Below are 12473 nucleotides of genomic sequence, written 5' to 3'. Positions count from 1 at the left end.
CTAATGTTTATCTATAATGTATTATCGGAGATGATGACGGAGGATGCGAGTCTGTATATAACTTCTTGTGTTTGTGTGGATTGCGAGTGAATGGAACTTGCTTGTGGATTTCGAAATAAAGTCGATTCATAACGAAATATAAGAAGGTAACGCAGTCATATCTGAGGACTTATTAAACTATAATTCTAGTTTATTGCAATTGTGGATACGATCTGTCCTTCGGTAATGTAAATTTTAATGACATTTTAAGTGCAATCAATCTTGTGATTGAATGTTATGCGTACTTTGTGATCAACAGTGGTGGGCACAGTTCCGCTAATCCGCTAACCGCTAATTAGCGAAGCTAACTTTTTCCTTATCGGATTAGCTGTTCAGCTAACTTTGAAAACCTTTAGCGGACCAATTAGCTTCCGCTAAATTTAGTTCCGCTAACTGGCAGTCCGCTAGAAATGTTTAAAAATCTCTGATTTAATGCTAAGATCGTAAGCCGTGTGCCACGCCCACACTGGCGGCTGACTACGTCATCATATGTTCGTCAGCCAATCACGTCTTGTGTTACTGGCAGTAACACAAGACGTCCTTTACTGCAGTCCTCTGGTGGACGCAATGCTGGCAGGCATCACGAAAAGGTTTGGGTCCCTCCTAGAAGACAAGGAGTGCCAGCTGGCAGCGGCCTTCCACCCTAAGTTTCGCCTGTTCTGGCTGGAAAAGCATAATCACAGTCATCTCAGCTGGGTACAGAAGGCCATGGAGACCGCTGTGGAGACAACCCTGAGGGAGACCGTTGAGGAGGGCTGCAGCACCACCAGCAATGACGAGGATGGGGAAGATGACTTCTTCAGCAGCTTTACTCAGCCCATGGAGTGCAGGAGGAGCCACGGGTCACTGAAGTCCAAGGCACAGAATTTGGTGAAGACCTGGCTGGAAAGCAGCTCGAAGGAGGAATTGACTGACGTTGCCTTCTTGGGCGAGCAGGTGTTGATGAACCTTTTCGTTGAGTACAACACAGCCATCCCATCCAGTGCTGCAGTTGAGCGCCTGTTTTCCATAGGCAAGGACATCTTGAGTGCCATGAGAACCACCCTGTCAGATGCCAACTTTGAGAGGCTGATGTTCACGAAGGGCAACAATCACCACTTCGAGGAGATGAAGGCGAAGGGCAAGCCAGAGTAAAAGGAGTGTGTGACCCTGGTGTAACCTTAATATTTCTTATTCGTTTAATAAACTGTATGTTGAATGTCATCTACTGCCAAATTTCATTTGTTCATTTATTTATTTATGTTACGTACATCTTGATCATCATCTGATCTTGGCATGCTACATCTTTTTGGAAAGCTCCTTTTCAAGGCTGAAAGTTCATCTCTCTAGGCCTGTTTTTCAGAGTTCCCCCCCCCCCTCCTCCAAATTAAGCCAAATCTAAATTTATATGTTAAAAGTTAGCGGTTAGCGGCAAATACCGCTATATTTTTTGTTGATTTATCGGTTTAGCGTTATCGAAGCTAACTTTTCAGTTAGCGGATTAGCGGTTATCGAAGCAAACTTTTAGGTTAGCTGTGCCCACCACTGGTGATCAACAACAAAATTGGGCGAAAGCTGAAAATTTGAACGTATATATGCTTTATCTCGAAGTGGTACGATATGAATGCCCTTTAGCCCAGGCTTTGCATGAGTTTTATTACTAGCGCGGAACTACAACGAAGATAAGTTGAATACATGAAAGATAAGATATAAACTATCGCTCTCTCTAGGGTACGACGCAGACTGTGATGTCACGTTATGAAACTGGTCCCAACTGTGGTTCAACTTGCTGCTCATGTTGGCCTTGGACGCGAAATACAAATTGCTACTCCTAAAATATTTCACAAAAATCGTTCAACTTTGCAGATGTTTGAAAGGTTACCCGTTTCCGTGATAGATGTTCGTCCCTTATTCATATTACAGGATGTCTTTGTAGAAATACTGTAATAATAGAAATACTGTAATTTTCTGTCATTCCTATACAGTATACACCATACAGTGTACAATAAGTATACATGGCATGTCATGAGACACTACCTCATCACATCCCTGTAAACTTAATCAAGTTCAATACTAACTTTACGCATGAAAACCTAACTCAGAGGAATCTTTTCCAACTGCGAAGTGGCTTCAATTTAGTGATGTATAAGCCCGGTCCACACGCTCAGTTTTACACAACGATTTGTCTGCGCAGTTCTAATCGTTGCAGACAAAACGTTGCGTGTGGACGGGAAAACTGCGCAGTTTTCGAGCCGGCGGGAAAACTGCGCAGTTCCATCGAAATCTGAGCTCCAGAGCATAGATTTCGATGAACTGCGCAGACAAGTCGGAACGTGTGGACGGTAGCACAGTTTTCCGATTCAATTTGTGCTCAGTTTAAATGATTCTGGCGACCATGGCGGACATTCGGTAATGTTCTCGGGAATTTATTGCTCTTCTATACGAACGTTTTTCTTGCATTCGGCGAGTAAAATTCAAGGACTATAGTAACAGGGACAAAAAAGGTGGAGACATAGGAGGGCTTAGTAGAAAAATTCAAAGAAATCGATGAAAGCGCAAACAGAGAAACAGCTGTAAACTAAGTTGAGGAGCATTTACCGTAAATAATTGGGAATAAATAAAAAAATCGATTCCATCTGGACCTAGAAGAAGACATCTACAAGCCATCTCTCTTGTATTTTGATTCCTAGCATTCCCTAAATGATTCAATTTCTTTTTTAACAAGTAGATATTCCATGCTCGCCGAATTTGGGGAGACCGGCCGTAAAATTTGTCCGAGACGTCTCCATGGCGAGATCGCGCAAAACTGAGCAAACTACTCAGATAAGTCGGTACCGTGTGGACGCTCTAAAAATTGCAACGATTTCAATCCTACTTAAAACTGCGCAGACAAATCGTTGTGAAAACTGAGCGTGTGGACCGGGCTTTTTAATACGAACAGTTCTTTCGTTGAACGAGAAGTGAACGAAATGTGGCGGAGCGGTGAAGTGAACGCGTCTTCGTGAGTCATCACAAGTACCAAATCGTTTCGTCGCGACGACGAATAAAACAAAAAATATATATATCAATGATATATTAATTATATTGAATCGCCGTGTACACGTAGTGTTACTCAAAAGTTTTTACTGCAAAAGAACAATATGAGGACCATTCATACTCGATTGAAGCACGTTAAGACGAAGTTTAAACATATTTCTTCTCCGTTGCATTCATGTGTTCTTGGCTTTAGTGCATTCAGCATTGCCGGCCGGGGCTGCGGAAACTCTTTCATTGCAGCGGCTACTGCGACGTGGAGAGGTTGTGGGTGCATGAGGCAGCGCATTCCAACTTATTTAACGGACTCTTTCAAGAACGGTAAGTTTGTTATATTGTTTTAATGCTGGAGTTTTATTTGTAAGTGAATTCTTGCCTTTATTTCACGTTTTCCTTAATATTTAATTGCTCCGGATTAAGTGGAATTATTATCTAACGATGTTATAACAAATTATCATACTTTATACTCCAATCAGCCTAGAATTCTAGGAATTGATTAGGTATCCTCCAATACTAATTTACAATAGAACCATCGAAAATAACAAATAATTACCCGAAATCACATCTTGTAATAACGTTAATGCCCGGCTATGTTGAAAAATTGTGACATCGATATAACATCTTGTGTTCAATCTGCTAATCATTAGCAGATTGAAATTCGCATTAGCAGTTAAAGCGAAATTAAATTGGAAAAAATTAAAAGTTCTTCGTGGTTAATTTCCAAATTTTATTGAATTAGTTGCGCCTGAGTGTATTGAAATAATACGCTGATAATGAATATTTAATCTACAAATTTATCATTGCGTGTCCATGGCCTTCGGTGCTGTGTTAATTTCTAAAATAAGAACAAATAAATAATTCTAAACGGAAATACCTATATAATTAACATTTTTATGTATTAATTCATGAATCAATGTCTGGTAATTGGTGTTCATTCCTATTATTTATTTCAAGTTACGCTGTGTAATTCCGCAAATTAAAAACAATTAGGCTTAGGCAATTAGTTAAAAACAATTAGTGATTTAGGTATTTAAATAATGTTGATTCTTATCAATCAATGCCAGTACTCCATCGTGCAATCTTGACCGAAAACTGAATTGAGAAAATGTTGAATGAGTGACTAATTTAAAAGTCCTCGTGTCAAAATAGGCCTCAAATTTTGAACAAGGATCATCGAATATATTAAATTATTGCATATATGTTGAATATCATTTGGTTTTTTGTAATTAATACCATTTAAACTAATCAAAAATCTTTTTCTTATGATCTCGAGCATCAAACTATTCAGTGTTTGGGATCGTTTTGTCTCTTTTGAGACTCAGTCCATGTTCAATCTGTTATTGAAAATATTTGGTACTGTTGTAATATTTTTAGAATATTTTTGTTGCTGTGACTCAATGAAAAATCAAAACTTCATTGTAACTGAGACGTGCACTGACATCTCAGTTTCCAGGAAAATAGTTGATGATTTTTTTCGCGAACTAGCGTAACCTCGCCAGAAATTTCGACGGAGGTGGAAATTTTGTTGTAGTGAAGTTTGTATTTTTCACTTTTATTTCATAAATATCTTTCCGATAATTAATGATTTTCTATAGCAGTGCAAAACAGAATAATTTTTCGAAGGCTGAATTCCTCTTGTAGTTATTATCATGTTTCTGTTATTTTTGAGGGCATATTTATGTTCTCTAACCTGTACTCAACCTTTGGAATATTCCAGAAAAATTATTTTTCTATTTGTTGTTTAGTAATCCGACATTTTGTATGGAAAATAAAAGAAGATTGACTTGTCACTCGACAAACAAATTTTCCCTGTTCGTAAATGTTTAGGTAATCATGGTCCAGCGTGAAAACTCGTGAAGAACCTATAATCTCGACAACATTGATTATATTTCATAGGTAACTTAATCAATTAGGTAAATTATTTGGCTTAGATCATCACAGGACGAGATGCAAAAATGTTTAGATGCCGGGTTCTCCTATTCACTTATTGATAGTGATTTGTCATATCTGATAACAGTGTAAAGCCTCTTTATATTGTTCCACTTACACGTACCCAACCCTAATTAAATTTATCCGGGTCTTTATGATACCACGCATCACTTAATCTATTGTTTTGTATACAGTGCCGGAAATGGCTATACGACCACCCAGTTTTCTCCAAATATTTTTTCTTGCAAAAAATTATGGGATTCTAATTATACGAGGTTAAACTACGTTTAAAAACGTTTCCGAGGATATGCGAATAAAATAATTTCCTCAAAATATATGAGATGAAATTATGAAAATTAGAAAAACCTAGGTGGAAATGGTTATAAGACCAAGATATGTTTTTCTCTATTTTGGTATCTTTCTGTAATATTTTCACTTTAAAAAAGACAGCAATATAAAGAATAGCTTGATTTTCGTCATTTAGGGCCTTTCTGGTGTACTTCTGGTGTAGTTCAGTGCCCTCACTTATATTTTTTGGAGTAAAAATATGCTAAATGGGACAAGACTCACTGAGGCCGAGAAGGCGCAGATTTTCGGCTCCGTGAAATGCAGTGCCAACGGGACATCGCAATGGGAATAAAACGCTCAAAGCCCATTGCACAATCATTTTTTGCTAATCCGGACGGCTACGGGTGAAAAAAGCACACTGGATCAACCCCAAAAATAACCGACCGGGATCTTAGGAGACTGTTTTCTGAGGCTTCTAAAACTTGCGCCACCTCTACTTTTATAAAATTGGCCACTGGATTTGATACAACTGCACGACGCATCCGTTAGATATTGAATGACTCGAAGAAATTCAAATACATGAAGAGGAAAAATGCCCCTGTGCTCCAACAAAAGCATATTATCGACCGACGAAAATTTGCTAAAAAAATTTGCTTATTGTAAGGGACGGCACAAGATTATCTTCAGTGATGTAAAAAGTTCAATCTTTATGGTCCAGATAGATGGCAATGTTATTGGCACTACTGGACCGTGAGCCTGAAATTTTATTTTCCAAGCGACAATCTTGTGGTGGTTCGGTCATGGTTTGGAGGGCGTTTAGCCGAAAGGGAAAATCAACTCTAGCTGTTTTACATGGGAGACAAGATTCCGTGGCTTACAAGCACACGATGTTTTACCAACTTCTCCCTTTTGCCGATGAGAGACATGAGGGATCATGTTTTTCAACATGACAATGCTTCGATTCACACCTCAAAATTGGCAAACATGCGGTTCCTAGAGCAGAATATTACTCTGTTTGCCGTGGCCGGCGCTTAGTCCTGACCTCAACCCCATTGAAAACTTATGGGGCATCATGGCGAGAGATGTTTACCAAAATGAGCTCCTGTTCCAATCTGTGAGTGAACCGAGCACGGCTATCCTTCGTTCTTGGGATAATATTTCTCAAAAGACACGTACTGAATTATATGGTAAATAGCTTGGGGAGAAAATGCATTGAGGTAATTATGGCGAAAGGAGGTGAAATTGCCATTAAAACGAGTGTATGTGATCCACAAACGGAAAAACATATCTTGGTCATATACTCATTTCCACCTAGGTTTTTCTAATTTTCATCACTTTTACTCATATATTTTGAGAAAATTGTTGTTTTTTTTTGCATAGCGTTGGAACCGTTTTTAAACGTAGTTTAAACTTTGGTAATTAGAATCTCATTTTTTTGCAGGAAAAAATATTTCGAGAAAACTGGGTGGTCGTATAGCCATTTCCGGCACTGTACATGCAAACTTCTAAAACCTATATTTTATTTGTTGTTTCAGCTGTCGGAGAGGATTATCGCCGACATGATGTCCTCGAGGCTGCTCCTGCCGGCCAGCGTGTTGGTGCTGATGTTGCTTCGTTTACACGTTAGCCTGGCAAATACGATGTGGTTCCACACGGGATCTGACAAGAAAATTCCTCCAGTGACGAACTTTAAACTTTCGCTGAGAGGTTACGACGTCCTACTCGCAGATCCATGGCAGGCTGAAGATCCGGGGTTCGGAGATCAAATTTTCGAACCGTTTTATACTCAGAATGGGCGAACTTATTTCTACTCCTTCATCGACGAGGTTGAAATTAACACTAAGTGCAACACAAAATTTACATTTAGCCACATCTCAAATTCAACTGAGTATTTGAACGAAAAGTTTTCCGATTACAGCTTTGTCTTGGGTGCCTTTAACAATGAAAACAACGAATCTGTGTTTTCAGATGAATCTCATCGAAGTGGACTTCCAAAACAATGGCATCAAGAAATGGTTATCGGCCGAGCCAAATGTCTCACTCACAGGGTGCAAATTGCCCCTTTTGAGAAGCCAGTTTTCACTGAAAACTTCCGTAACGCTCTCCGCGTATTACACGAGGCTGCCAAGGACCCGATGTCGGTTCGGAGTCGGGAAACGATGATGATGTTCTTCTTGACGTTCGGAACTCACTTCATGAAAACGGTGGAATTAGGATCGAAAGTTGTCATGTGGAAAACAGTATCGGGCCAAGAACGTAGCCTGGACTTGAAATGCCTTGAAAACTCAATAGATGAAACTGTGAAAAAATCCAATGGGAACACGGCTTCTGCAAGCTCAAACTTCCGAACTCATTCTTCTCAGTGCGACATGAAAGATGGAAACGAAATCCCAACCTCTGCTGAGGTTGACAACGGCGCCGATATGTTGATAACAGGAATTTTCCCGAATAAAACAATGGACACTTGGAATCTAATTGCCAAAGCCTCGCCTCGGCCCATTGGCGCAGAGTTGGTAAAGATCTCGTACTTTTTCAGGGACCAGTGGATGGATTTCATAGGAGAGAACACCACCACTACCTTGGACACGGAAGCCATGTATGAGTTATATGAAATTGGCCTAAGTTATTACTGTCACAAGATCCTCAAGAAGAATTGCAAAACTTCAACGCTTGAAGAATTGAAAAACGTTGCGAACACTCGAGTCGCCATTGCTGCGGGAACTAACGAACTTCGATTCCAGTCAGACCAGCCTTACGGGACGGCTATGTTATTGCAAGGTAAATTGTAAAAAAAAATTAACTATGCCCACGTCCTCTCCTTCATCCAAGCCACTGGAAGCGATGACATGAACTTGTGCAAGTAAAAATGAGATCTTTGAGCTCAAGATTTAAGTTTCCCCTTTATAGTATCCGTGTTGTTACATTATTTCGACATTATTTCAGAGAAACCTCGAGCATTCAACACAGTGATCTTGAGTGGAGGGTTCAAAGGAATCAACGAAGCCTTGGGTTCTGTTGAAGTTTTGAGCCGCAATGTCTCATTCAGCCTCAAGCTGCCCGATCTGCCCGTCAAAGTCGGAGGTCATTCCCTCAGCCTGGTAGGTTCCCTTCTTGTCAACTGCGGCGGCTCGACTCCTTGGCAACTCAGCGATTCGTTGTTCCAGTGCTACGAGCTGTATATCGAAAGCCCAAACGCATCATGGTCGCCATCTTTCAAGTTGCCGGGAGACATGAAAACGTTTCACACCGCCATTTCAATGGACTCGAGCATTTGGTTCTTCGACAGGGGCTCGTTTACTGTGTACGTGTATGAACTGCAGTCTAAGACATTCACACAATACTTTTTGCCATTTCTAACGACCAGTGAGATGTGTATCACAAAGTTAGAGGCGACTGTCATTGCAGTGGACACGGAAAAAAATACTATCTACATTCTAAAAGACCCCAATGATCCCCTAGATTGGCAAGCAATTCATACAAACCTGATCACGCGTTACTCCCCCACATGCACCGCCATTGGTTCTCTCGTGTACATCACAGGCGACGCCAGGAATGAAGTTGGTCAAGATTTTGAGGTATACGATGCCGAACGCCAGGAAGTTCGTCTCATAGCGCACTTCAGTCAGCCTCGGATCGGCTACGGCCTGTTTGCTCTTGACGGGAAACCCGTCGCTGTGGGGGGAATGGTTAGGACTGGTAAGACTATCCTCACTTCCGCTGAAGTTTATGATGATATCCAAGGAGAATGGTTGACTATTGAAGAACAATTGCTTAGTCCTCGCACACTCTTCGCCTGGGCCTCAGCCTCTTTATAGATGGTTAGTAAAAAGGGAAACTTGAACCTTCAATTTGACAATTTTTCTGTTGCCATATTTCACATTCATTGCAACTCCTGGTTTTGAATTTTATTAAGAACTTTCTCAAGTTCAATGAACGCATCAAAGTTGGTTTTATGATCAGCCATATTCATGACTGATCGCTGTTATTTCTTTTACGCAATGCTTTTTTACTTTTTCTGCATTCAATGAGCTGACATTTTCATTTTTACAAAACCATCCTATAATTTTTTAACAAATCTGTAGAAATCTCTGTCAATTAAATCTAGAATTTCTGTATTTTTTATCTAGTATATTAGGTTATCTCTTATGTTACCATATATTCTTCTTGAACTATATTCACATAACAATAATTGGTTGAATCTCGGTTGTATGAAAAACTGCGATTCTCAGTTGTCGCCTTATATTAAGTAATATGTCTCAATTTTTTCGGAGTTTTATGTTCACAAATCCTGGAGCGGGCTTTTCCAAAATATGAATTTTTATTAAGGTTACTTATTTGAATAACGTGTTTGAATTTGAAGAAATATCTAATGTTTTAAATTATTCTTATTCGTTGGTCCATGCAATTTGTCTCTTCGAATAAGAACTAAAGTCTACGATGTAAAAAAATGTGCATTCTATTATTAGCATGAAGCTCATTCTTTCGTAAGAAGAGTTAACTCCCACAGTTGCGGAGCTAAAACAAATCATGACTAATAGAATTTTACGATATTGTCATTTCATGGTATATGGAATCACTTAACAATCATAATAAAAAATTATGAAAACTGCATTCTGCCTGCTAATAATTTTATAGAAATCTTCATCACGAGGTTCATTCATTTGACACGCATTTTCTGCAATCAACCCACCATGTCAGGCAGGTCTCAGACGCTCGTCGCAATTAAGATTGCGAATTAAGATTTATCGTACCGTAGTAAATCTCGAATATTTTATTGAGTTCAAAATATTTAATTAATATCATCCTCCACTTTGAATGAAAATAGAAAATTTAGAGCCACCGGCTGTGGTGGTTATGTGGCGAAAGGTAAATTCCTCCGATTGATCGAAAAACTCCTGATCGATCAAAACTTCGGCTCAATCGATTGAACGATCAAAACTCCTGAAAGTTCGATCAAACCTAGCGATAAATCGATCAGTCCTCTGGATCGCTTCGTTAAACTTCATTGTACGCTGGTCTAATTTTGCTAGTTATAGAAGTCACGAATGGTGTTATTTTAATCACTAAGTGAAGTTTGTAATGTTTACTTTCTTTCTTTTTTACTGTATGTTAGATAACGCACGTCTATAGCCGTGCTACGCTGGAATTTGTTTATGGCATTGATTGTTGAATATTCACTCTTGAAATGAGTTTTATATTTACATCGTTCACAAGCTACAAGATTGGAAGATTCCTTTCATCGTTTTGAAGAATTGCTAGAACCAAGAATGCATTTATTAAGATATATATTAAAATCATGTTAACATCAGAAAAATTGCTGAACTTGTTGATAAGATTATTGTTATATTGATTAATAAAATTAGTTTTGAAATTCACTGTTGATTTGTTCACTTGTTTAGAGTTTGATTATTTCAGCTATTCTTTAATATGAAGTTTTTTATCTTTACCTTGTTCGACTCATTGTCCTTTATTGCAATTTTTCTTGGATATATGGTTATTATTTTACTATACAAATGCAAATGAATGACATTGGTCGTACGCAATGCAAAACTTTGTATGTTCAAGGTAAACTTTCTTCACAAAACTCTCTTCCTAGTAAATTCACTAAAAAAAGCCTTAAATTTTGAAAGTTCTACTCACGTTCCTAACTTAGCACATGAGAAGTACACTTCATATTTTTATAAGAATTATGTCGTATTTTTGCATGATCGATATAACCGAACGCAGCATCTGACAAGCCCTCGCTATACCTGGGGTTTGCTGTATTGCCTATATCTAATACTAGAATAATACTTCAGAAATGTTTGGGGTAGCGATCAATGAAAAATAAATAGTTAAACCGACGTATATCGAAAAATTGCTAGAAAAGTCACACGCTTTACGAACATCGGGGTGCAAAATTTCATCCTCCCTGATAACAGTTGAAATAAAAAGTTTATATAATTTATCTTAATGTCTTCGTATTTAAAATAATTAGCCGGGATAGCATTCTAAATTTCAGACTTATATCTTATTTATGAGGGGAGTTATTGGACCTATTAATAGTTAAAAACTCCATTGGCGACTAACGCAGCTGAGCGCGTTGATGCAGAGTCTTAGTTAGCAAAGGTGCAAGTTTTATTCTTCTCTTCGCATCGGAGACGAAACGCACAGACTCATTCTTTTCCCCATAAGATTCCGACATTGTCAACGTTGCCAGAAATTCAATATATAAAAGCCTTGTGTTGTTGCCGTGGAGAAAAAAACGCCTGCGCAATTAATAATTATAAAAAAATTACCAGGTTCCTTTCTGTCGAGCTTTCCACTCGTGATATGCGGAATGAAACAAGCGACTTGCTCACAAATTAATTCCTACCAAATCTGACCCGGAACATCGATTGAAAACCTTTATTGTTCACTTAAATTACAAGAAGTATGAGCAGGAAACGTTATAATAAATTGTATACAGACATGTTTTCATCACCTACACACAAAAAATCAAAGCCCGTTACCTCTATTGTGAGAGATGTTTCAATGTCATATAAAATCAAGTGAGACAGTATTTTAAATTTCTCTTTAAAATTCAGCTCTCATTAATTGATTTGATGATGATGTGTGACGAAAAGCACGAGGTCTAAAATACGATTGAGTGTTGATGTCAAATCACACACTTTTTGATAATTTGCCGCATTATCAGCAAGCTTGGACAGTTTAGTTGATAAACTAGCCTGACGCAAGGAACGTATATGAGAATCTAAAAAAAATTGTTTGCAAAGCATACGTGGATCATCGCTGCTAATGCACGCGCTTCATCTTACGTGTTTGATGAATCTTTCCATTCAAATACACAACCCGAACAATGAAACCATTTTTATTTAATAATTCTGATTAAAAACAGTAGATGCATTAAAAATAGCGCGATTAAAAGAATATTAGATGATGATGCTAAGTGAAATATATTTTCCATATGACTTCTTTAGTGATGCGATGAAGATCTGTAAATGCTAGAATTCACGTGCAAGAAACTCAGCAATGCGCCTACCATTAGCTTTCCACTTGAGAAGACCATTGACAGTGTAAACAAAAACTTAAAAAGTATGCCTTCGTCGAAAAAATGTTCTCATCGCTCTCACGTTGATTCGAATCGCTTTCGCAGTCCAGACTTCGGTCAATGAGGAAAAAAATCTCGTTAATCAGTAGCTCGGCTACTGCAACTCGTCGGTAAA

The 12473-nt window shown here is 38.5% G+C and overlaps 1 protein-coding gene across 1 annotated transcript; it reads left to right on the top strand.

The window, feature by feature from the left end:
• Positions 1 to 3299: 3299 nt before the first annotated feature.
• LOC108674485 lies at positions 3300 to 10714 on the top strand. The gene is made up of 3 exons (XM_018162439.2): positions 3300 to 3372; positions 6804 to 8046; positions 8212 to 10714. Exons 2-3 carry the CDS (start codon positions 6828 to 6830, stop codon positions 9081 to 9083), a joined length of 2091 nt encoding a protein of 696 aa, XP_018017928.1. The 5' UTR covers positions 3300 to 3372; positions 6804 to 6827; the 3' UTR covers positions 9084 to 10714.
• The last annotated feature ends 1759 nt before the right edge of the window (positions 10715 to 12473 follow it).

Source organism: Hyalella azteca, unplaced genomic scaffold (genome assembly GCF_000764305.2).
Source record: "Hyalella azteca isolate HAZT.00-mixed unplaced genomic scaffold, Hazt_2.0.2 contig15311, whole genome shotgun sequence".
Classification (NCBI taxonomy): Eukaryota; Metazoa; Arthropoda; class Malacostraca; order Amphipoda; family Hyalellidae; genus Hyalella; species Hyalella azteca.
This window is presented reverse-complemented; position numbering and strand designations above follow the sequence as displayed.

Coding starts and splice junctions, on each gene's coding strand:
- LOC108674485 (XM_018162439.2), top strand. CDS start 6,828: ATGATGTCCTCGAGGCTGCTCCTGCCGGCCAGCGTGTTGGTGCTGATG. Junction 8,047..8,211: donor GACGGCTATGTTATTGCAAG/GTAAATTGTAAA, acceptor ACATTATTTCAG/AGAAACCTCGAGCATTCAAC.